The 25,698-nt window shown below is 41.9% G+C and overlaps 2 protein-coding genes across 9 annotated transcripts in view; one reads left to right on the forward strand and one right to left on the reverse strand.

The window, feature by feature from the left end:
- Positions 1 to 25,698, reverse strand: part of LOC309638721 (uncharacterized protein) — a gene marked incomplete at its 5' end in the record, with an annotated part of 364,111 nt that overhangs the window by 249,731 nt on the left and 88,682 nt on the right. The gene's annotated exons all lie outside the window — the stretch shown is intronic.
- The window catches only part of LARS2 (leucyl-tRNA synthetase 2, mitochondrial), a 170,323-nt gene that overhangs the window by 76,995 nt on the left and 67,630 nt on the right, over positions 1 to 25,698 (forward strand). For all 8 annotated transcript variants that reach the window (XR_014251033.1, XM_082413855.1, XM_082413854.1 and 5 more), the window contains 2 exons: positions 20,486 to 20,593; positions 21,789 to 21,948. Coding sequence is in view for 7 of the 8 variants with exons in the window: in XM_082413855.1 (XP_082269981.1) it covers positions 20,486 to 20,593; positions 21,789 to 21,948 (268 nt within the window). In the remaining variant the exon portion in view is untranslated. The remainder of the gene's footprint in view (positions 1 to 20,485; positions 20,594 to 21,788; positions 21,949 to 25,698) is intronic.

Here is a 25,698-nt window from a genome sequence, read left to right on the forward strand (position 1 = left end):
CCCCAGAGGCTGACTTCTCACAGGCCCTCAGCTGCTGGGACATTATACATGGACTCCTCTTTGGCGTTAAGATGGACATAATCATGCCCTGATGGTGCTTCGTCAATGCCCACACCAAATTGGTGCTTATGTTTTCTAAGTTTCCAGGAGTTACCCAGCAACTGCTAGAATGTGAACCAAGTCTGTGATCACCTCCCACTTCCTATCTGCTTGCCCCTGATCTGATCAGTTCTCAGGCTTTTACTTACACCATCTTACTGAACCTTCACATTATTCTTTGGAGGGTAGATACGCCTGTTATCCCTGTTTTACTGATGAGGAAACTGAGGCTCACACTGGTCATAAGTAACAGCGCTGAGATTCAAATCCAGGTGCTTGAGCTCTTAACTGGCAGTCTGTGCCACTTCTCAGGTAGCCTGAATTCATTCTTTCTCTCCCCAGCTGTATTCTTGCCTAGATGCTAAGAATACAGGTGAGAAAAGCTGAGGTCCCTGCTCTTTGGGAGCTTGGAGGCTGGTGCAGGAGACATTCGCAGACATGAGAGGTCACAGCCCTTGGGATCAACATCACATTGCAGGAGAGTGCAGGGGAGGCGAGGAAAAGCCCCAGCTCTACCCAGTGGTCTGAGGAGGTATCACAAGATGGTGATGAAAGATGGGAAGTGCAGAATATCTGTAAGGGAGCGTTCTGTTGCCTCCCAGACATGCAGGAAACTTCACGCTTCACAAGTATTTCCAAGTAGAATTTCTGCTGGCAAGAAGCAGATGGGCAACAGTGAGCCCTTATGAAATCAGGGAGGATGGGAGGTAATAAGCCACCCATTTCCCTGCGCCCTCTGTGCCTCTCATCTTGGTTCCATGTTGCACTTGTGGGTAAAGTAGAGATGCCTTTACCAGAACGCACTGGTCTTGTTGGACCCTGCAAAGAGTGAAACTCTGGAGTTGGAGAGCCAAGGAGTTGAGGGAAGGGAATGAGGCTTATGACAGGAGCTCTTTGGGGAGGTGGAGGAGGAGGCTGGAGCCGAAGGACAGCCCCGGAGGAGCAGCGGTATAAGGGTCTAGTCCCCTGGGTGCCTCTGGCTGCTTAAGAGTCCCCTGCACTCTGGAATGGGGACCCTTGGGCACCCTTGTTCTAATCCTGAGGCCTTGAGTTCCCTGTGAAAGCATTTGGCCGTCTCCTGGAAAGTGGGCTGTCGCCTGGCTTTCTGCTTCTACCCTCAGGTCCTCTCCCAGCCCCAGAACAGAGATAGTGCCAGGAAGCGCCTCCTTGTAATGGCATGCAAGTCCTCCTGTGCCCTCAGAAAACTTTGCAAAGGGATTGATCAGTGAGGTTTGGCGACTTGACCCCACCTTGTCCCCCCAAAAAGACCCTTGGCCCCAGTGTCGCCTGCTGTGTGTTCAGCCTGGCCCTTCACACGGTGGGCGTGTGCACAGATTAGATGTTGGCAGAGGAAGCGAAGTTTCTGAGAACCAAGAGGAGCAAGTGAGAAACGTTTAACGAACTATCAGCTTCTCTGCAGGGCAGTTGGGATAAAAAGCCGTGAGAATCCAGACCAGGGCCAGATTTAACAACGCTGATGCTGAGGTGTATCTACTGTGAGGGTTAGGGTTAAGCCCAGTGGCTTTAAAGCTGTTACTGCGTTCACCCCCACCGTGCCCCTCTGTGGCCAGTCAGGGCTGAGGGTGGCCTTATTCCTCCCTCCTTGTAAAAAGCAGTTTATCAGCTCCTGCGTGGTAGGGGGGCAGAGCCCATATGGCTCTGGACCCCGGGGCTCAGACCAGCGCTCAGACGCAGCCTCGGAGCCAGCTTCCTGCCCGAGTTCTCCCCCAGGCCCCGGCTGTGTCTTCTTTTGGAAGCAGCAGAGTCTGCTCCCATTCCCAGGATCTGGTTTTGACTCCCTGTCTCACAGAGCTAATTAATTGTTAAATTCTGCTCCTTCTTACATAATACTTCCTGCTGTTCTCTGTTTAACCTGCCTCTCCAGGATCCTTTCTCTTCTAAACCATGAGCCGAACGCTACTCTTCACTTTCCGTCCTATTCTCTCAGTCCTCCTCAGGGTGATTGTTGGCTGGTGCCAAGGGACGCAGTGAAGTCCTTCTGGGGGTGGGGGTGGGAGGGGGACAGAGGCGAAAGGAAAGTAGATGATTTGAGGCTGACAGCCCCGGCACTTTGCAGGTGAGCGAGAGGCTGCCTGGGGTGTATCAGGAGACTTGTACGCCAGCCTCCATCCCGGCCCACAGCCCCAGCCAAGGAGACAGGCTCCTTAATGTCAGCTGGGGCTGAAGGTGAGACTGCTGGGAGAAGGCCGCCGGCTGGCTCTGAGCAGGCCTTAGGGATAACTTCTGCCTGGAAGAGCTCATCAGAGTTGGTGCAGGGCTGGGTTCCAGCTCTGGATTTGGAAACCATGGTATTTCATGACAGAACAGGCAATGAGATTTCCTGTCCCCTAAATGCAGTGCCTTCCTGCCTGTCTCGGGAATGTCCCCCATCAATGCCTGATCACATCTGTATGTGGCCTCTATTAGGTCAGGTCTCTAGGGCCGCCTTATTTCCTCACCCCTGAGTTCGTGCCCACACCCTGTCCCTCCCATGAGGCAACTGAAGACAGCCCTGCCTGCACACCCACTCCAGAGTGTGTGAGGATGAACGAGAACTTCTGAAGGAAGGAGACGCACAGTTTCCAGCTTGGCACACATACTCTGCAAGCAGGAAGGTTTCCTTTGGTTTTTTTTGTTTCAAGATGGAATGATTGCAAGGGGAAAATGGGAGAAATACATAATAATATATTTCCTATTGTGTATTGACAATGAATTAAATTATAAATTTGATTAGGAAAAAAAATGAACAAAGTAAACATTATGTCTTGCTCTTAAACCCCTAGTAGCCTTTCTGAGCTCCCAGCCAGGTCCTTTAGGAGTGTAAAGGCCACCTTCTTTCTCAAGGTGTTAGCCTGGACTCCGTGGGAGGAAAGAGATTGATTAGCACCTTGTTGGGGGCAGTCCCTGGTTGTGCTCGGGAGGGCTAGTGAGTGTCACCAACGAACTCCTTTAGCTTAGGGAGTCATCTGGATTTTAACACTAGAAGAAACCCGAGAGAACATTGTGCAGCCTCCCCGACATTAGGCTCAGTCTCCTGTGCTTTCTAATCACTGTCCTGATCTGAAAAACATAAAAGCCGACAAAAAACCCCCTTGTGCCTGCCTTTACTGCTGCCGGAAATTACAAAGTCAATATGATGTCTAAAAACGAAGGGACGAGGTGTTGCTTTATTTTAAGCAGCCCACATCCTGCCCTCCTCCTGCTCCCCAGGGGGGCTGATGGCCAGCTTGAGGTGTCCCTGAAAATTACCGCCTGATCCCATTCCTCTTTTTATAACTCAGGCCCCCAAGGCTAGGAAAGCCAGGACCCAACTTGAGTCTCCAAAGCCCTAGGCCTGTGTTTCGTCCACCTGCTCTTGAGCACTAGTTCCCAAGCAACCAAGCATTTCCGACAACCACGTGCAGAGGGCAGACAGTCGGAGGGTGAGTGTTGCAGGAAGGCAGCTAATGCAAGTTAGGAAATGTTATAGGTACAGGGAGAGGGCACAAATGGCCAAATAACGGAAAGTACAGTGATTAGAGCTTTTCTAGTTTGTTCTTGATGGAATTGGCTTGTTGGCCTCAGAGCTTGAGCAGTGTCATGTTTTATGTCATTATTCTCTAATCCAGTGCCCTTTCCTTACCCCAGGGCATTCTAAACCCAGCTGCTCGGAGAACACTGAGACTGATCCAGTGGCTTCCACTGCTACTAAGGAAGTGAACAGACATTAGCAGATACATACATATCCACATTATATTGTTCCGTTTTGTTTTTCAGAATGTGTTTTCTTATAGAAAGGGACAATTTTCCACAGTATCTTTCCATTCCTCTATTTATTTTGCTTACTATTCCAGGGTGGCTGATTCTGAGTGTCAGAATTGCTTAAAAAAGAGATTTAATCCTTTCTAGAGCTGTAGTAAGTTGTGAACTCTGGTAAAATGCAAACTCTAGTCATTTAAAAACAGTATATTAACAGCATAATTATAACTGTGTAAAAACATATGCACAAGTACACACACTCATACTGTTTTATCAGTTCTAACACACGATTGGTTTTAAATTTTATGCTCCACTGAGAATGAAAAATGCTCAATCAAAGACACCATTGATTGTAAGACATGTCTCAATTTCAGAATTTGTGGGGAAAATATGTATCTCTATCACTGGAAGATGGGATATAAATAGGATGGAAGGATATAGAACAAATATTAATAGTGATCTCCCTGGGTGCTTAAGTTGATTTTGGGTAACTGTAATTTTTTTCCCCATCCTTTTCTGTCTTTTCCAAATTTTCCATAATGATTACTGTTATTTTGATAATCATAAAAAAAAACCAGCCTGACAACAGGGTTATGTCAGCATTTATTTACACATCTTCTTTAGACCTGAGTGTCTTGGAAAGGGATGGTCTTATGTTCTTGCAAGTTTTAAGTTTATAAGCAGGCTTCCAGGTCGAAGGCATTTGAGCAGAATGTCCCCTGGGACTGCTGTCCCCATTTTGTTTTCCTTAATTAGACCAATAAAAGCTCTTAGTGTTGCTCCCAAAACTCCCCTTTCTCGGAACAAAAGCACCTTTTCAGGCAAGGGTAGCCTAGTGCCACAGATTGGACTGTGTACCGTGTTCTGTTTGCAGGATAGTGATTTAATTTCTCCCTCCCCCTAAGGGGTACAGTTACAGCCTCTCTCTTGTACTGTGGAGACATGGGCAGTGAGGTGATGTGGGTGGCCTCTGGGAATCAGAAGCTGTCTCATCAGACAGGTGGCTCTGTCACTGAGAGAGTTTGTCCTCTGTCATCTGCACTCTGAGGTTCTGGTGGTGACATTTCAGAACCTATAGTCACCATCTCTTAGAAGTTAGTGGAATTTAAATCATTTTGCTGCTGAAAAAGTGGGTTACCTGAGACAGAGGGAAAAAACAAAAAGGCTGATGTGTGGCCTGAGTTGATACATGAGTAAGAAGAGATTAGTCAATCTGGCTGCCACTGTAGCTTCCTGGTTTCCTTCACCACATCCTTTCCCACAGAGCATGCACACTGGGCCATCCATGCTGGTCATACCCAGAAAGCACTTCTTTCTTTCCAGCTATTTGGAATCTATTTAATAGCACTTGGTTTGTTCCTCCTTTTCACATGGCTCTGAGATACACCCTTGATGTAAGCATGGGCTGCTTGGTGCCTCTTCTCCTTTTGCCTCTGCAGTCCCATGACCCATACATTGTTGGCAAGTCATACATCATTTGCAGGGTGCCTTGCTTAGAACTGATTATTTCCCTTCTGGGTTAATAGCAACTTCACTGGAATTGAGACCCTTGGATAGCGCAACTGTATTTGTAAATAAATGTTTTACATTGAGATGCCACAACAAATGGATTTTGCTAGAAATGCATATATATTGCAGAAGAGCGGTTAAAGCAGAACCATCAAAAAGAGAGAGTTAAACAAGGTAAACATCATACCAGAGCTTTTTAATGTGTCTATAATCTTCATGCACAACTTCGTGCCAGAGCCAAAGCAGAAGAGGGAGACTAGGATGTGAGAGAGTTTATTCCTCTAGAATATTCCAGAGGAGACATCTAGATTTTTTAAACATCTTACTGCCTCCAGAATTGACTTTCCTTTATTACAACTCAAATATATACTGTGTCTTTGGAGTAATTGCACTGAAATGATTCCAGAAACAAAAAGAATAAAGAAATCTTGGCAACAATAATAAGTTTTAGAAAAAATACAGACAAATTATCGTTCAAAAATAATTGCTAATCAAATCATACTGATTCAGAAGAAGGCTAAGTGTTAAGCTTTTTAAAAAATGTCCATTTTAATTAAATCTCATTAAATCCTGTCTCAAATCTGTAACCAGCTCTCAAGGTTCCAGTTTCTCAACTTTCCCCTTAGTAGCTAATAAATCCACTTGTTTTAAAAGGTCTATATTTCTCAGTTTGCCTAAACTTTTTTTTTTTTTTTTATCAAGGTCTTTAAAATGTGTCATGTTTTTAAAACCACGTCTTCTAGAATTCTTATTTACGGTCCTGTTGCACCTTGTTCTTCATGCTTTAGCTCACATCCTGTCTTCTCTTGGGAAGTATGGATTTATTCCTGGCATTATTTCTGCTTCTTTGAAGAAACAGTCAGATTAGCCGTGTTATATCTAATCCTCTTTTTATCCCCAGCTTTGTAGTTTTGATCTTCCTCTTTCTTATTCCTGATTCTATTTTGTATTACTAAAGCCTTTTCAGTTGGATGTTTGCTTCAGCCCATCTCCTGATGGTACATGCTCTTAAACACGGGCTCACACTGAGACTCATTCCTGTACAGTGTTGTTTCAACTTCTGAAAGCATCTTCATTCACGCACTGTACCTATGGAGCAACAGTGGCCGTCTTTTCAGACTTATCCTAGTGAAATGATTATAATAAGTCCCCCCTAATCCTAACCATAGTACTTCTATATACGCTAAATAATAACCACAAGGAAACTTTACAATTTGACTCCAGCTGAGTATTAAATACAATAATTATTTGTAAAAATTGAATGAGGGGCCAATTCACGTTGTTCATTTCTAGATTTTGCATATAGAAGAGGTTGTCTTTTTTTTTAATTTACAGAAAGATGCCTGAAAACTGAGCATGATGGCCCCAGAAAAATCAGATCTGGTGAATTCATTATTTGGGGTCTGCTGTTGACTTGGTCGAGTGAGCCATTTTTTCATTAATTAAGTGAAGGGAGTTGAATAATTAATGGTTTCCAAGTTGTGCCCAAGCCTTGGGAGTTGATGTAGAGGGGTTAGAGGAGAGAGCAGGGCATCTCCTAGAATAGTTCAGCTTTCAACTCTTAGATATTGGGTTCCCTCAGATTTTATTTGAAAAGGGATTTCATAGCACTTTAATAAAGAGTCTCAAAACCTGGTACTTCCCCAAGTTTTTGGATTCTATGAGCCAGTAAGATTTATATAAATTGAGGTTGGCCAGAGTGGGGAAGGGAGGCACTGCCAACTGGCAAACGTAAGGACTTGAGATGAATACCATCTACTGTCACTGTAATTGCAAAACATCACAAAAAGGATATAATCTCAACAAAAATCCCAAACAAACAAATGAAAACAGTTCTTTGCATTGAACAACTGTAGCACTGTAAATGCTCACCAGGCTTTTCTTGTTCTGGTGGAGACTTGGTGGGGCCAGCCCTGGGCTGAGGGGAGTTTGTTGGAAGCTGTTGGGCAGGTGCTTTCTGGAGCCCTGTTCTTCAAAATTCAGCCGTGAATAATGAGTTTATTTTATAGTGGAGACTAAAAAGGGCTTGCTGGGTTATTCTCAAGAGGTTTGGTTTCATTTTTTCTTTTTCATTTCTTTTGATTTTTAAAAAATATTCATAGATTTGGTAAGGTTTTAAGCAGGCGGACTTTTTTCCCTGCCACAATTAGCATATCAAAACATTCACATTTCATTCTATTTGAATCTTTTGTCCTCATCACGATCTGAATATTTTAAGCAAAGCACCTCCATAGGAAATATTCCAGCTTTGACAGTTCAATCTAGAAGAAAAACACAATGAGAGGGTTTGTAAACTGTGGCTCAGTAATGCAGGGGAAGGGAGGGGCGTAAAGTGTGTCAGAAATGGACCCCATCAGCTCCGAATTTTCTGTGGCAGGAAAGGATGGAGTGGGAGTTGGGGCTAACCTTCAGATCATGTAACGTGGGTTTTATCTGATGGGAAGACATCATATCCCGTGATACCACACATAGGTTTGCTTTGAAGTTAAATGGAATCTCACTGATCCTTGGAGAGGAAAAGCCGAAGGTCATTCTGAGTTCATAATGCCCTACTTACGTGCTTGTTGGCATTTAAGACCCCTTAAATTGCTGCGTAAATTGAAAAGCTTTCTAAAATATATAATTGTATCAGAAGATTGAATAATAGTTTATTAACATTGTTTTATTTTTCTAACATTAATATATAATTAATATATTCAAGATTTTACACTTTTGCTACAATGATATCAGACAGTATAGTTTAAGCTAATATAGATATACATCAGAATGTTGAAACTTTTTAAATCCATTATTAGTTAGGAAACTTGGTTGAAACAACCTAAAGTTACTCTGGTTAACTTAAGCCAAAAAGGAATTGGTCAGAAGAGGACCAGGTTCCTCACAGTTGGATGGGAAGACAGGGGACCCAGGCCCAGGCAGGAATCAGGGAGAACAAGGGCACAGCTGAAACCTTGTCCTAGGAATGGTCTGGTTAAGTCATTGCTGCCTTGGTACCAGCATCTCCAGCCTCTCAGTTCTGGTGTGGCATTTAAACCAGTTGACCCTGTGCCTCTAGGTCCCCTCAGTGTTCCAATTGTACTGAGCCTGTGATTGGTTACACTATTTGTTTAGCTTCCATAGAGGAGGAGATTGGGATGGGAAAAGCACCCCCTTTCTAGCTTCCATAGTTGGTGGTGGGGCCCTGCCACTCACCCCATCTTGCAATTCCCCTCCCTACCCCCACCCCCAAGAAAGAAGAGACTTCAGGTCCTGGGCAGCTTAAACAATAGAAGTTCACTGCGCAGTTGGGGAGAAAGGTTCTGAGGAAGATGCATTGTAGTTAAATGAGGCCTGAGGAATGAGTTTTTAGCTTCACTCCAATTAGCTAAGTGATGTTGGGCAGCTTGCTAAACCTCTGGGAGCCTTTGTGTCCTTATCTGAAGAAAGGGAATTTTGATCACAACCCCAGTCCTATGACTCTATAACCAGAGTCTTCTTTCCAGGAAAAAAATAAAAATATAAATAGGATAATAGAAGCAGGCAGATCTCTAATAAGTGTCTCTTTTAACTTAGAGAATGATAAGCCAAAACTATCTGAAATATGGATGTGGGAAAGCTGGATTTAAGGACCTCTGCTGGAGAGTAGTCATTGCATAGTAGAGTATAGGAATGCGTATGAACTTAGGAGTCAGCTACACCTTGCTGCCAGTGCTTTTTCACTGTTCCACCCCATACTTCTGGAGTGACTTAGAGGATATTTCTGAGACTTGTTTTCTCATCTGTGAGGTGGAGATAATACTTCTTGACTTGTCCTGTTGTGAAGATTAAAGGAGGCAACATACATAAAAGTGCCTGCTACATAGGAAGTGTTCTACAAAGGTTACTACTTCCTTCCCTAGATGCCTGGTGATCTGGTTCTGTTGTACTGCTTGCTCTCTGAGACTCTCCCTTGAGTGGAGGGAATTAAATGGGAATTTAATGAGCATTTGCCCAGTTCAAGACACAGTTCTAGGCTCTAGGTCAGGCCCTTTGTGGGTTGTAAAGAAAAACAAGAGAGTTTGCACTTGAATCATAGAGATCACAGGCCAACATTTCTCTATGCCATACTCTGGGAACAATGTGGGATAAGAGTTGTGACCTATGTAATACCAAACTTAGTAGTAAGTTTTTGTTTTGTTTTTACATTTTTACTATAAAATGAAATGCAGATAACCATATAAAACAAATATATAGCTTTTGAATTATTTTAAAGCAGCCGCCCTTGTAGGTCAAGATAGCGGATCTTGCCAGAGCACTCCAGAAGCCCTCTACATGCCTCATCTCAACATTAGTGCCTCCCTAGCCCCAAAGTAGCTACTATCCTAACTTTTAGATAGTCACGTCCTCACATTTCTCTATAGTTTTATCACCTAAATGTGCCTCCCTAGAGAGTATAGTTTATTCCTACCTTCACTTTTTAAATTTGATGTCTTTCAAGTACTTTAATCTACAGGTTTCCCTCTTTATCCCTTTCTTTTTCTTACAATTTATCAGTTGAAGGACCTGGGCTGTTTGGCCCATAGTTTCCTGGGTTTTGCCGATTGAACACTCATGGGGCAGTTCAACATGTCCCTGTGTTCTCTGGATTCCCTGGCACCTTTTATTACACGAAACACAATGTCTTCTACAAGGGAGCTCAGTGGCCATATTATAATTGAAGTGGATGGGAACATAGAAACTTTGGTACATGATTCATTCATAATTGAGATACCACATGCCATCTTCTAATGTCCATAGCAGCTGGTTTCTTTTGAAAGAATTTCTACGAAAGCCTTATTTTAGATGAAGTTTACATTGCAGTTCTTACCAACTGACTCATTTTTATCTCTCATGCATCTTTAGGATAGTATATCAAAGATCGAATCCCAGAAATCCCATTAACCTCTGGGTTATGCTAAAATTAGTTGTTCGACTTTTCAAGTCTGTGCTGTCAGTAACAGAAACTCCATGTTTCTAATATTTGTTTTGTAGCATTCTTAAAATGTTACATGTATGTGTAGCTCTGCAATCTCATGTTCCATTTATGTCAGCCAGGAAGGGAAAATATGGAGAAGCTATGGTTTACCTGAAAGATTTTGGGAATAGGCTCTTTCAGTCAAGTAAATATTCTCCTTAGCTGAGTGTGTTTATAGGTACCTTTACGTATATGGTTAGTTTCCAAGGAATTTGTATCCAACTAAATATATATAAACTACATATGGAATATAATTCAACTTTTCTTCAATGAATCATGATCTTACGCTGCCTTACGGCCACCTCTATGAGTGATTTTTTTAAAATATTTATTTATTTGTCTGCACTGGGTCTTGGTTGCGGCACCAGGCATCTTCATTGCGGCGTGTGGGATCTTTTAGTTGTAGCATGCGGGATCTAGTTCCCTGACCAGGGGTCGAACCCAGGCCCCCTGCACTGGGGGCACAGAGTCTTAACCGCTGAAGCACCAAGGAAGTCCTTATGAGTGATTTTTAAATACCCCAAAAGTCACATTTAAAAATAAACCTGTATTAAATAAATAAATAAATCTGTATCTTTTTTGTTTTTTTTTTTGGACTTTTGTAACTTCCTCTTAAAGCAGAAAGTTTGCAGACTTAAAATCATGGAATTGAGGCCTCTTGAGATCCCTGAGGGAGGGAAAGAGAGGGACACCAATGAAACTGAAAGGCCACCAAGGGGCCCACTGAAGAGCCAGGTTCCTGTTGGCTGTGCCGCAGGAGGACAAGGCCACCTGTCCATGGTCAGCAGTGTGTCCCCTGGGACAGGTCTATTGAAACCAGAGCCTTGGCTGATCCAGGTTATTAGAGGTAGGCTTCCTCATCATTATCAGGGAAAAGAGGAGGGGAAAGGGTTGGTTTCTACATTACCTTGGCAGGAGGCCCATTTCTCATTTTTTTTTTTTCACTTATTCAAAATACCTATTATATATCAGAAACTATAGGTGCTGAGTTTATACTGGTGAACAGAACTCTCAGGGAGCTTATAATGCAGAGAAGGAACCAGACCGTCAACAAGCAATCAAACAGACAAGAGAAGAAATGGACCATTAGGGATGTGGGAAGAGCAAGGAGAATGATAGGGGCACCACTTTAGATGGGGAGACTCAGCAGCCACCGTATAGAGGGTGAGGAAATGGTGTTTCAGGGTAAGAACATAGCCTGTGCCAAGGCCATGAGGCAGGCTTGGTATTTTTGAGAAACTGAAAGAAGACCACTTCTTTTTTTTTAACTTTACAATAAATTTTATTGACTTTTTTTTTCTTTATACAAAAGGAGCTACTTATACACTGTGTGATTGTTGCTTTAATTTTTTTTGAATTTTATTTTATTTATTTTCTTATACAGCAGGTTCCTATTAGTTATCCATTTTATACATATTAGTGTATACATGTCAATCCCAGTCTCTCAATTCATCACACCACCACCCCCACCCACCGCTGCTTTCCCCCCTTGGTGTCCATACGTTTGTTCTCTACATCTGTGTCTCAATTTCTGCCCTGCAAACCAGTTCATCTGTACCATTTTTCTAGGTTCCACATATATGCGTTAATATGCAATCTTTGTATTTCTCTTTCTGACTTACTTCACTCTGTATGGCAGTCTCTAGATTCATCCACGTCTCTACAAATGACCCAATTTCGTTCCTTTTTATGGCTGAGTAATATTCCATTGTATATATGTACCACATATTCTTTATCAATTCATCTGTCGATGGGCATTTTGGTTGCTTCCATGACCTGGCTATTGTAAATAGTGCTGCAATGAATGCTGGGGTGCATGTGTCTTTTTGAATTATGGTTTTCTCTGGGTATATGCCCGGTAGTGGGATTACTGGGTCATATGGTAATTCTATTTTTAGTTTTTTAAGGAACCTCCATACCGTTCTCCATAGTGGCTGTATCAATTGACATTCCCACCAACAGTGCAAGAGGGTTCCCTTTTCTCCACACCCTCTCCAGCATTTGTTGTTTGTAGATTTTCTGATGATGCCCATTCTAACTGGTGTGAGGTGATACCTCATTGTAGTTTTGATTTGCATTTCTCTAATAATTAGTGATGTTGAGCAGCTTTTCATGTGCTTCTTGGCCATCTGTATGTGCTCTTTGCAGAAATGTCTATTTAGGTCTTCTGCCCATTTTTGGATTAGGTTGTTTGTTTTTTAAATATGGAGCTGCATGAGCTGTTTATATATTTTGGAGATTAATCCTTTGTCCGTTGATCTGTTTGCAAATATTTTCTCCCATTCTGAGGGTTGTCTTTTCGTCTTGTTTATGGTTTCCTTTGCTGTGCAAAAGCTTTGAAGTTTCATTAGGTCCCATTTGTTTATTTTTGTTTTTATTTCCATTACTCGAGGAGGTTGGTCAAAAAAGATCTTGCTGTGATTTATGTCATGGATTGTTCTTCCTATGTTTTCCTCTAAGAGTTTTATAGTGTCCAGTCTTACATTTAGGTCTTTAATCCATTTTGAGTTTATTTTTGTGTATGGTGTTAGGGAGGGTTCTAATTTCATTCTTTTACATGTAGCTGTCCAGTTTTCCCAGCACCACTTATTGAAGAGACTGTCTTTTCTCCATTGTATATCTTTGCCTCCTTTGTCTTAGATTAGTTGACCATAAGTGTGTGGGTTTATCTCTGGGCTGTCTCTCCTGTTCCACTGATCTATATTTCTGTTTTTGTGCCAGTACCATATTGTCTTGATTACTGTTGCTTTGTAGTATAGTCTGAAGTCAGGGAGTCTGATTCCTCCAGCTCCGTTTTTTTCCCTCAAGACTGCTTTGGCTATTCAGGGTCTTTTGTGTCTCCATACAAATTTTAAGATTTTTTGTTCTAGTTCTGTAAAAAATGCCATTGGTAATTTGATAGGGATTGCATTGAATCTGTAGATTGCTTTGGGTAGAATAGTCATTTTCACAATATTGATTCTTCCAATCCAAGAACATGGTATATCTCTCCATCTGCTGGTATCATCTTTAATTTCTTTCATCAGTGTCTTATAGTTTTCTGCATACAAGTCTTTTGTCTCCCTAGGTAGGTTTATTCCTAGGTATTTTATTCTTTTTGTTGCAATGGTAAATGGGAGTGTTTCCATAATTTCTCTTTCAAATTTTTCATCTTTAGTGTATAGGAATGCAAGAGATTTCTGTGCATTAATTTTGCATCCTGCAACTTTACCAAATTCATTGATTAGCTCTAGTAGTTTTCTGACGGCATCTTTAGGATTCTGTATGTATAGTATCATGTCATCTGCAAACAGTGACAGTTTTACTTCTTCTTTTCCAATTTGTATTCCTTTTCTTCTCTGATTGCCATGGCTAGGACTTCCAAAACTATGCTGAATAATAGTGGCGAGAGTGGACATCCTTGTCTTGTTCCTGATCTTAGAGGAAATGCTTTCAGTTTTTGACCATTGAGAATGATGTTTGCTGTGGGTTTGTTGTATATGGCCTTTATTATGTTGAGGTAGGTTCCCTCTGTGCCCACTTTCTGGAGAGATGTTATCCTAAATGGGTGTTGAAATCTGTCAAAAGCTTTTTCTGCATCTGTTGAGATGATGATATGGTTTTGATTCTTCAATTTGTTAATATGGTGTATCACATTGATTGATTTGCATATATTAAAGAATCTTTGCATCCCTGGGATAAATCCCACTTGATCATGGTGTATGATCCTTTTAATTGTTGTTGGATTCTGTTTGCTAGTATTTTGTTGAGAATTTTTGCATCTATATTCATCAGTGATACTGGTCTGTAATTTTCTTTTTTTGTAGTATCTTTGTCTGGTTTTGGTATCAGGGTGATGGTGGCCTCATAGAATGAGTGTGGGAGTGTTCCTCCCTCTGCAGTTTTTTGGAAGAGTTTGAGAAGGATGGGTGTTAGCTCTTCTCTAAATGTTTGATAGAATTCACCTGTGAAGCCATCTGGTCCTGGACTTTTGTTTGTTGGAAGACTTTTCATCACAGTTTCAATTTCATTACTTGTGATTGGTCTGTTCATATTTTCTGTTTCTTCCTAGTTCAGTCTTGGAAGGTTATACCTTTCTAAGAATTTGTCCATTTCTTCCAGGTTATCCATTTTATTGGCATAGAGTTGCTTGTAGTAGTCTCTTAAGATGTTTTGTATTTCTGCGGTGTCTGTTGTAACTTCTCCTTTTTCATTTCTGATTTTATTGATTTGAGTCCTCTCCCTCTTTTTCTTGATGAGTCTGGCTAATGGTTTATCTATTTTGTTTATCTTCTCAAAGAACCAGCTTTTAGTTTTATTGATCTTTGCTATTGTTTTCTTTGTTTCTATTTCATTTATTTCTGCTCTGATCTTTATGATTTCTTTCCTTCTGCTAACTTTGGGTTTTGTTTGTTCTTCTTTCTCTAGTTCCTTTAGGTGTAAGGTTAGATTGTTTTTTTGAGATTTTTCTTGTTTCTTGAGGTAGGCTTGTATATAGCTATAAACTTCCCTCTTAGAACTGCTTTTGCTGCATCCCATAGGTTTTGGATTGTCGTGTTTTCATTGTCATTTGTCTCTAGGTATTTTTTGATTTCCTCTAATTTCTTCAGTGATCTCTTGGTTATTTAATAACGTACTGTTGAGCCTCCATGTGTTTATGTTTTTTACATTTTGTTCCCTGTAATTCATTTCTAATCTCATAACGTTGTGGTCAGAAATGATGCTTGATATGATTTCAATTTTCTTAAATTTACTGAGGCTTGATTTGTGACCCAAGATGTGATCTATCCTGGAGAATGTTCCGTGCACACTTGAGAAGAAAGTGTAATCTGCTGTTTTTGGATGGAATGTCCTATAAATATCAATTAAATCTATCTGGTCTATTGTGTCATTAAAGCTTGTGTTTCCTTATTAATTTTCTGTTTGGGTGATCTGTCCACTGGTGTAAGTGAGGTGTTAAAGTCCCCCACTATTACTGTGTTACTGTCGATTTCCTCTTTTATAGCTGTTAGCAGTTGCCTTATGTATTGAGGTGCTCCTATGTTGGATGCATATATGTTTATAATTGTTTTATCTTCTTCTTGGATTGATCCCTTGATCATTATGTAGTGTCCTTCCTTGTGTCTTGTAACATTCTTTATTTTATGTGATATGAGTATTGCTACTCCAGCTTTATTTTGATTTCCATTTGCATGGAATATCTTTTTCCATCCCCTCAGTTTCAGTCTGAATGTGTCCCTTGGTCCGAAGTGGGTCTCTTGTAGACAACATATATATGGGTCTTGTTTTTGTATCCATTCAGCAAGCCTGTGTCTTTTGGTTGGAGCATTTAATCCATTCATGTTTAAGGCAATTATCGATATGTATGTTCGTATGACCATTTTCTTAATTGTTTTGGGTTTGTTTTTATAGGTCCTTTTCTTTTCTTGTGTTTCCCACTTAGAGAAGTTCCTTTAGCATTTGTTGTAGAGCTGGTTTGGTGATGCCGAATTCTGTTAGCTTTTGCTTGTCTGTATAGCTTTTGATTTCTCCATCAAATCTGAATGAGATCCTTGCTGGGTAGAGTAATCTTGGTTGTAGGTTCTTCCCTTTCATCACTTTAAGTATATCATGCCACTCCCTTTTGGCTTGTAGAGTTTCTGCTGAGAAAGCAGCTTTCTTTTTTTTTTTAATTATTAGCACCTTTAATTATTATTTATTTATTTATTTTTATTTTTTATTTTTGGCTGCGTTGGGTCTTCGTTTCAGTGCGAGGGCTTCCTCTAGCTGCAGCAAGCGGGGGCCTCTCTTCATCGCGGTGTGCGGGCCTCTCACTATCGTGGCCTCTCTTGTTGTGGAGCACAGGCTCCAGACGTGCAGGCTCAGTAGTTGTGGCTCACGGGCCTAGTTGCTCCACGGCATGTGGGATCTTCCCAGACCAGGGCTTGAACCCGTGTCCCCTGCATTAGCAGGCAAACTCTCAACCACTGCGCCACCAGGGAAGCCCTGAGAAAGCAGCTTTTAACCTTATGGGAGTTCCCTTGTATGTTATTTGTCTCTTTTCCCTTGCTGCTTTTAATAATTTTTCTTTGTCTTTAATTTTTGCCAATTTGATTACTATGTGTCTCGGCGTGTTTCTCCTTGGGTTTATCCTGTATGGGACTCTCTGCCCTTTCTAGACTTGGGTGGCTATTTCCTTTTCCATGTTAGGGAAGTTTTCGACTATAATCTCTTCAAATATTTTCTCTGGTCCTTTCTCTCTCTCTTCTCCTTTTGGGACCCCTATAATGCAAATGTTGTTATGCTTAATGTTGTCCGAGAGGTCTCTTAGGCTGTCTTCATTTCTTTTCATTCTTTTTTCTTTATTCTGTTCCGCAACAGTGAATTCCACCATTCTGTCTTCCAGGTCACTTATCCGTTCTTCTGCCTCAGTTATTCTGCTATTGATTCCTTCTAGTGTAGTTTTCATTTCAGTTATTGTGTTGTTCATTTCTGCTTGTTTGTTCTTTAATTCTTCTAGGTCTTTGTTAAACATTTCTTGCATCTTCTCGATCTTTGCCTCCATTCTTTTTCCGAGGTCCTGGATCATCTTCACTATCATTATTCTGAATTCTTTTTCTGGAAGGTTTCCTATCTCCACTTCATTTAGTTGTTTTTCTGGGGTTTTTATCTTGTTCCTTCATCTGGTACATAGACCTCTGCCTTTTCATCTTGTCTATCTTTCTGTGAATGCGGTTTTTGTTCCACAGGCTGCAGGATTGTAGTTCTTCTTGCTTCTGCTGTCTACCCTCTGGTGGATGAGGCTATCTGAGAGGCTTGTGCAAGTTTCCTGATGGGAGGGACTGGTGGTGGGTAGAGCTGGCTGTTGCTTTGGTGGGCTGAGCTCAGTAAAACTTTAATTCACTTGTCTGCTGATGGGTGGGGCTGGGTTCGCTCCCTGTTGGTTGTTTGGCCTGCGGCGACCCAACACTGGAGCCTACCCGGTCTCTTTGGTGGGGCTATTGGCGGATTCTGGGAGGGCTCACGCCAAGGAGTACTTCCCAGAATTTCTGCTGCCAGTGTCCTTGTCTCCACGGTGAGACACAGCCACCACCCCCCCACCTCTGCAGGAGTCCCTCCAACACTAGCAGGTAGGTCTGGTTCAGTCTCCTATGGGGTCACTGCTCCTTCCCCTTGGTCCCAGTGAGCACACTACTTTGTGTGTGCCCTCCAAGAGTGCAGTCTCTGTTTCCCCCAGTCCTGTCGAAGTCCTGCAATCGAATCTCACTAGCCTTCAAAGTCTGATTCTCTAGGAATTCTCCTCCCATTGCCGGACCCACAGATAGGGAAGCCTGACGTGGGGCTCGGAACCTTCATTCCAGTGGGTGGACTTCTGTGGTATAAGTGTTCTCCATTTGTGAGTCACCCACCCAGCAGTTATGGAATTTGATTTTATTGTGATTGTGCCCCTCCTACCATCTCTTTGTGGCTTCTCCTTTGTCTTTGGATGTGGGGTATTTTTTTTGGTGAGTTTCAGTGTCTTCCTATCGATGATTGTTCAGCAGTTAGTTGTTGTTCTGGTGTTCTTGCAAGAGAGAGTGAGAGCACCTCCTTCTACTCCGCCATCTTGAACCAATCTCGTTGCTCTGACTTTTTTTTTTTTTTTGATGTATAGTTGATTTACAATATTATGTTAGTTTCAGGTGTATAAGGTAGTGATTGAAAATTTTTATAGCTTATACTCCATTCATAGTTATTATAAGATATTGGCTATATTCCTTGGGCAGTGCAATATATCCTTGTAGCTTATTTATTTTATACATAATAGTTTGTACCAAAAGAAAGCCACTTTAATTGAAGTAATGAACAGTCAGGAACCTGAAGCAGGACTTTTACCACCTTCTCAAAAGTCAGTTTTCACTCAGGCAAATACTGAAACATAATGGTCCTTTTGGGCAACTTTACTTGACCCGTAAAGCATTTTGTATATCCTATGGAAAGCCATCTCACAAGCACAGATGTTGGAATATATGTATGGCATTGACACATGTTGATCTGCTTATTTTACTTAAAACTAACAACTCTGGTTTTCCTTGATCCTGCCCTGGGAGATTGGGCAATACGGTTTCATCAACATCATGAATTGGCTTAAGTATATAGGTCATGCTGAATTATCAAGTTTCAAAACTTACCTAAAATATTTCTGAATCTTTGTCATCAGCTATTTGGTTTTTGTGGATCTCCTTTCCAAATGACCAGGTAGACTATAAAATACCCACGGTTTCTAATTGATGACATTTCCTCATAAAAAACATTTTTATCTTTTATGATTAATGGTCCGGAAATGGGAGAACCCTAGAATCATTTTGTTGAAGATGACCTATAAACATGAGCTGGGTAGTTGGGTCTCTGCACGAGGATTATGCCAAGTGTCACACAGCTAGGTTCCTATTGGTAGCAAAAAGGAAGGGGACCTGCCTTTACTGAGCCTTAGTGTGACGTTGCGTTAAAAGGACAGCTTGAGCTCTTCACTGAGGCTTTCCAGTGCTCTCCTTTTCCTATTTTGCACACATGTCTGGTTTCTATTTTAATATTAGTGTAACTCCGTTCCCTCTTTCCTTTGCTTTTCTCTCAAGGTTGACAGCCCCATGGCAGGAAGGCTCACCCTGTTATTGATTGGTCATTGCACCCTACTGTGGGCTGGGCAGGCACTCTTTAGTTGCTTCTTTTCCCTTCCTTTCTTTTCTTTTTGGAGCTTTTCTTTCCTCACCCACCCACTTCCTATGACTTTCCTTCTCCTCTGTGGTCCACCCCCCAAATCTTTTATATCTCTCCCTACTTTTCACTCTGTTACTTTTCTTCCCTACCCTCCCACTATTTTTCTTTTCCCTTGATTCATTTCCACAACCCGTGTCCCATCTTCTTTGATGCTAATAGCATTTGGCATTGCATTTTGATCAGTTACCCAACTAATAGCAGCAGGCTCCATGTGTGCATTATTTAAACTTCATTTTAGGGACTCTGGCACATCCTGCTTTGTGTATGCCCAAGTCTCCAATGCCTAGATGAGGTCCTTGTGTTTAGGGTTGGGGAATTAATACATTCCTGGGGATAAACAAATGAATGAACACATTGCTGGTCAACTTGATGGTGTCCATAATCCACAATTTCTGCCTCAGAAGAAATTTCTGGATCTTGAAGCTTGCAGGCTCTCCCGAATAAATGAGAATGGATGGATAGATAGATGACAAGTATAGAAAATGCTCTGTGTTGTTTATCACACGATAGAGTAAGTCTCTGCACTGTAGGCAAAAGAATGCGGTTAGTAAGGTCTGGGTTTTAGTCCTGACTTGTCCTTTCCTGCAGGCTTGCATGAGAAATCTATACCCTTTCACAGTGTGGGCTCATTAATCTGAAAGTGAGCTACCTTACCCCGAGGGTGTGAGAAGAGATGTGTGTAAAAGCACTTTATGAATTACAAAACACTACACAAATAAAGCATCGTTATGTTGCCTGTATTAGTCATAATGCAATTAGGAATTTAAAATTGGACTCTTATTATAAATATATGATTTACTTTTAAACTTATTTGTTGAAAGAATGTACCTCATCTTCAAATAAAGGGATGGCATGAGCTTCAGACCATAGAGAATAGTTTATTGAAAAGCCTCCCTTTTGTAAGATTTTAGGATTAAAATTAGATAACGATGAGAATAAATGTGTGCTTTTAATAGTAAATGTTACACAAATCAATGTGATGGCTTCCCTTATGCTAATTTTTATTTTTTAAATAAACTTATAATGTTCTATATATGATACAGTTGAGTGGTAGAATAGCCATACCTGTGAATGACTTATCTTAGGGTTTAAAAATTCATAAACTTGAACTTCTTTCGTTTAGGTCCCAGACTGTGGAGGAGAATGCACTAACCACATCCATCAAAGATGTTAATCATGGTTTCTCCTTGTTAATTTTCTTCTTTCTCTGAAACCTTGGCCCACCGAAAATAGGGAAATGAGTGAAACCCATCTCACTAAATTGAGTCATGATGAGTGCATCTGTGTGACCTTTGCTGGGCCCCTCTGATTGACAAGTGAAGGAGAAAAGGGCTAAATCCTGAACCTCCTTCAGTGTCTCCAGTTCTCCCACCTTAGCGAGCCCCAGATCACTTGCTTTGTCTTAAGTAAGCTGTGTGCTTCTACCTCTCCATTCTCCTTTCATTCCTACAGCCCATGCAGGACGCGCTGGCAGACCTTCCAGAATGGTACGGAATAAAAGGCATGCAGGCCCACTGGATCGGGGACTGTGTGGGCTGCCATTTGGACTTCACGTTAAAGGTGATCGAGCAAGAGCATCTCCAGCAATTAATGCTCAGAAACCCCCTTCTGCATTTTTAGAACTCTTTGAAGAGACCAGCAACTTGAGACTCTGCAGCAGTGCTATCCAGTAGAAAGATACTGAGAGTCACATATGTAATTTCAAATTTTCTAGTAGCCGCATTTTTTAAAGTGCAAAGAAACAGGTGAAATTAATTTTAATAACATATTTTATTTAACTCATTACATCCAGAATTTTCATTTCAAGATGTGATCACATAGAAGACCTTTGCTTCTCCACCAGGGTGAGGGATGCGGGTCTCTGAGCCACCTGGCTACTGTATGTGGAATGTCTTCTGTATTCTCTCCATTGCCCAATATTTTATCATGAAAGTGTTTCCATCTCCATTCCTGGACCCACCTGAAAATGAGACATCTCCAGAGGGAACACTCTCAGTCCTGCAGGTACAGGGCCATGTGACCGTGCCTCTGAGGCCCCATAACTGGCTCCATAGGTGACACCTAATTGGCACTCAGTCCATAGTGTGGACTTTTAGTTCTGGGCCCCAAGCGCTTCGCACATCATTGGCACTTTGTGAGCACATTTGAATGTGTGAAGGAAGGAGGATCTGGCCTCTCTGTGTCCTCTGTGTCTGTCACATAGTTGGCGTTCAGTTGGTGCCTAATGTTTGACTCTTCCTTGAAAGGCATTTAACCAGCCCTAGGAGCACTCATTCTTGAGCTCAGCTCAGGCTGTCCTTTCTTTCCTATTCAAAATGGAATTAGCCTCAGTGTCTTTTTCTGGTTAGAAATGTTGATGCCTTTATTTGTAACTTAAATCCTGGAGGAAAGTATAGCTCCTTTCTCAGGACAAATAACATTGACAGTTATTATTGATTTGTGAACAAAGGAGCCAAGAACTGGGGAAGGCATCCTTCTGAGCATGCTTTGACCCCCTTTGATTTGGGGCCCCCAAGTACGCCTGGTTGTGGGCACTGGAGAGGCCTCCTGAAAGAGGAGCTGCGACCCTCTTCTCTCTTGCCCTTTCTGCCCCTGCCAGGGACCACCTCAGGTCCCCACATCCCTGTGGCTATGGTCAGAAGCTGTCACCACTGTCTGGGATTGGGGAGGGGTTGGGGGAAGGGATATGGCTGGGGAGCACAGCAGCCCAGAGGGAGGACTGAGAAATGAAATGACTCTGCTTCCCCCCTGCCAGGTTGACGGGCAAGTCACAGGAGAAAAGCTGAGCGCCTACACGGTCACCCCCGAGGCCGTTTACGGCACCTCCCACGTGGCCATCTCTCCCAGCCACAGACTCTTACATGGGCACAGCTCTCTGAAGGAAGCCTTTCGGAAGGCTCTCATCCCTGGCAAAGGTGAGTTGGCAAGTTAAGGTTAAGACGGGGGCATTATGCCTTATGTTTCACAGAGTTCACGGTCCTTTCACATATGTCATCTTGTGTGATCTGTTATTCTCCTTGGCCTAACTTTTCATGTGTTGATTTTAAAACGTGAGGATCAAAAAGAACTTTGAAAATGTTAAGTTACTTTGAGTTACTAGTTTGTCTGCTTCTTAAGTTTTTGTTTGAAAGCTCAGCTCTTTCCCTTTAAATATAATCTAGATTTAAAGCTCTTTTCTGATAGGAATAGAATCTGGTACTTAATTTATAATTTTATCATCAAATAAAACTATACTGACAGAGACAGGAAGGAAGCCAATGACAATTAGAGGAAACATTTTCAGTAACTTAACTTTAGTATCTTTAAGAATTCACACAGTGATCTGAGCAGACAAGCAGAGTCCTGCTCAATACAGGTCTTAAATGAGTGGATCAAGCTGACCTAGAATTGGCATAGCAGGTGTTGGTCAGTGAGGACTGGGAAGTGCCTACGCATTAGTCAGTATTCCAGGGTTGCAAGCAACAGAATCCATCTCTGGCTAACCCAGGGGAGAAGGGGAACATACTGGAAAGCTGTGGGGAAGAACCAGTCTGGAAGAGGACTTGGACCAGACAGCCATGGGGGTTTGGGCAGCAGGAACTAATAGTGTCTTGAGTACCACTGACTGAGTGAATCTGCTCTCACCTTGCCCTCAGTGCTTGGGGCACTTGGTTTGAGATTCCTGTTGCAGAGAAACGTGTTCGCTTGGTATAACTGGGGACCCTGGCCTTTTTGTTGGCCAAGGGAAGGCCACGCACCTTCCTTGATAGACCAACAAGACTGTCATCAGTGAGGAAGGGGTAGCTTTCTAAAACTCAGAGGCTCTTACCAGGGGAAGGGGATATGGATCCTGGGCAGGCGAAAGGAACTCCCCTGTCATTTAGAAGTAGGTCTCCAGAGAAATGTAAAATTTCTGTAAAAATCTCAGCCTACCTCACTTTTCATAGACTATAAACTTCAACCCAAAGCACACAGTCTGAATTATTGGAGGTCTATTTAAATTATTTGATTAATAAAATTTTTTGAATGGTGGCATAAAGTTTTTTTTTAAATTGCTATTCTTAGAATAGTCAGAATGAAAGATTTCCTGATCACGTTGGAAAGATAAACAATGTCATCCCAGCTTATCTCTGCTTAAGACTTCTAATTGTTTACTTAACAACGTTAATATTCAGATCAGTTAATACTTATTGAGAGCCTGCTACATACTGAGCACTCGGGGATGCATAGATGGCCGTCCACAGTCCTGTCTTAGGGGGGCGGAGGCGGGGTCATAGCAGAGGAGACCCAGGTGCATATGTAATTCACTGGCACAGGACAGATATCACTTGGTTTCATCTCTTTTGTTGTTGCATATTGAAATGGAGAAAAGACTCTTTTAAGATTTCAGTGTGTGCTCATAAAGTCCAGTAGCTATCTCTCTCAGTTTTCTTTTCCACGTATTCAAAAGAAAGATTGGATTGTTTTCAACTGTTTAGTTTAAAGGGAAAACTCGTTGTTTTTACTTTCATGAGCATTTTGAGATTCCTTGAGGGCTATGTTGGTTGAATAATATCTAAAATTGAAAGACTGAAAAATATAAACATCTGGCCTTAGATTTTTTTCCCATGGTTAATTTGGGGACACAAATTAAAGTGAAGTAATAGTAGTAGAGGATTAACCAGCTAATAAGTTACAAAAGATGGAGTTCCTGACATGAAAGACACTGTATAAATCAAAAACATTTTCAGACATAAGAAATTAAGAAATGATTTCAGCATATGCAGAGAGCAGTGTTTCCATGATCATTTGGATATCAGCAGGTCTGGCTCGGCCTGCTTATTTCCTTTTGGCGCTGAATGGCTCGTTCGCTTTGTTCTCCCCTCTTTTTAGTAATCTCTGAAATAATTCCAAACGGAACACTAAACTTGTCTCTAAATTCTCTGATTCTAATTTTCAGAATGGAAATATTTTTTAAGATATATTCTTTTTGCAGATGTCAGTTTATTCAAAGTCTCTAGATTAATTTGCATGTCAAGTCTCTGGATGTTGACATGTGGAATCAGTCATTTATGGCCAGTACAGTGCTTGAGTGTAATGCAGTTTTCCCAATGAATTAAAATTACCATATGAATATGGATTTATGCCTCCTTTGGCCTCTGAGGTCACATTTTAAACCTGAACATCTTATCACTAGTGTCATTTACCATTGCCATCTGGCTCAAATCAGGCAAGCAGCTTGGTTTTCCCTCAAATGTCCAGTTTTGAGGATAACTAATGTTAAAGCAGTGACTGCTGCAAGTCATGGCAACACACAGTTGTGACTGAATATATCACTTGCACAAGTTTAAATTCTCAAACATGAGTTCCTGCAGTTGCTAAGTTGATTTCTGCATATTGGCTCCTGAGTTGGCACAAGATGATCAAGGTTCTGATCCCAGATCCATCCTATGACTTAAGGATGGTCATTTTACCTTTGTAAGTTGAGTTTTCTCTGCAGCGCAGGTGATGGGGCTATCAGGCAAGGTGGGATGGAGTGCCTGGTGGGAACAGAAGGAGCCCTGAGGGGTCTGAGGAGGAGGATGACACATGTGGACAGGGTGATGCTTGAGTCGCAGAGTAGAGGCAGGAGAGCTGGCTTACCCCATTAGTTAGGGTGAGAGATGGTGAAGGCCCTAGAACAGTGGCCATCAAAATGGAGGGGCGAGAACAGCTCTGAGAAGTATTTGGAAGGCTCCTGGGACAACTCCCTGACTTCTGGCCTGGCCGACTGGGTTGCTGATGTTATTGACTAAATGTACTGTTTTTGCTCAGCATCCTATAATTGGCACAGATTCCTTTAAGAGAGCAAAAATTAAGGTCCTTCTCTATACAGTTCTTGAAATTGAGTGTATTTCCATAATCACTGGCATTGCCTCCTTTTCTCAGCTGACCGCCTCTGATTTAAGTTATGTTATGTAAGCTGTGACTTGATAGGAACTAGAAACCATAAAAAACATCAATAGGGAAATATCATCAGAGTTTTAGAAGCTGTTCTGGCATTCCCTGGAGTCTTTTCTTACATTCCTAATATTAAAATATGCAAACCCTGGGGCTTTGGAACCATGCATTTCAGCTCTGAGTCACCAGTGGTCTACACAATGTATTTTTTGCCAAAAGGGTAAATGAGGTCTCCCTAATGGGTGACTTAGAAACCCTGTTGTTATTGACACATTAGAGAGAAGCCCCAGAACACTGAATAATTTATTGCTCCCTATTGTCTTGCCCCGGCTCCATTGATTCAGCATGGGGGTGGGACAAAGGGTAAGGAACAGAATCCTGTGGATAATAGTTTATTCTCGGATCAAACTGCTCCTACTAGCATCCTTTCAGCGCATGTTAATAGATGCTGTGTGGAGGGAAGCTTCCGTGCTCAGGTAAGCTGGAATAAAGCAAAAATAAATAGGTTTCTTTGCTTCTGGACTTTTTAGTGCCTTCGCTGTGCTAACGTGCACTGCGACTGTCTACGAGGGGACGTCATGCAGCTCTCCTCACGCTTACTTGACCAGAGGACCCTGTTTCCACAGAGCATCCCTGCGACCTAGTTGCAAGCAGCACTGCTTTGCTGAGTTATGAACAGAGACTTTGGTCTGTTTTTCCATGGGGCGTGAAAGACCTGCCTTTTTTGCAGTGGGGGCCCTGAGAGCAGAGGGCAGCTTCTTGACTGG

This window comes from Balaenoptera physalus (genome assembly GCF_965194825.1).
Source record: "Balaenoptera physalus genome assembly, chromosome: 11".
Lineage (NCBI taxonomy): Eukaryota > Metazoa > Chordata > Mammalia > Artiodactyla > Balaenopteridae > Balaenoptera > Balaenoptera physalus.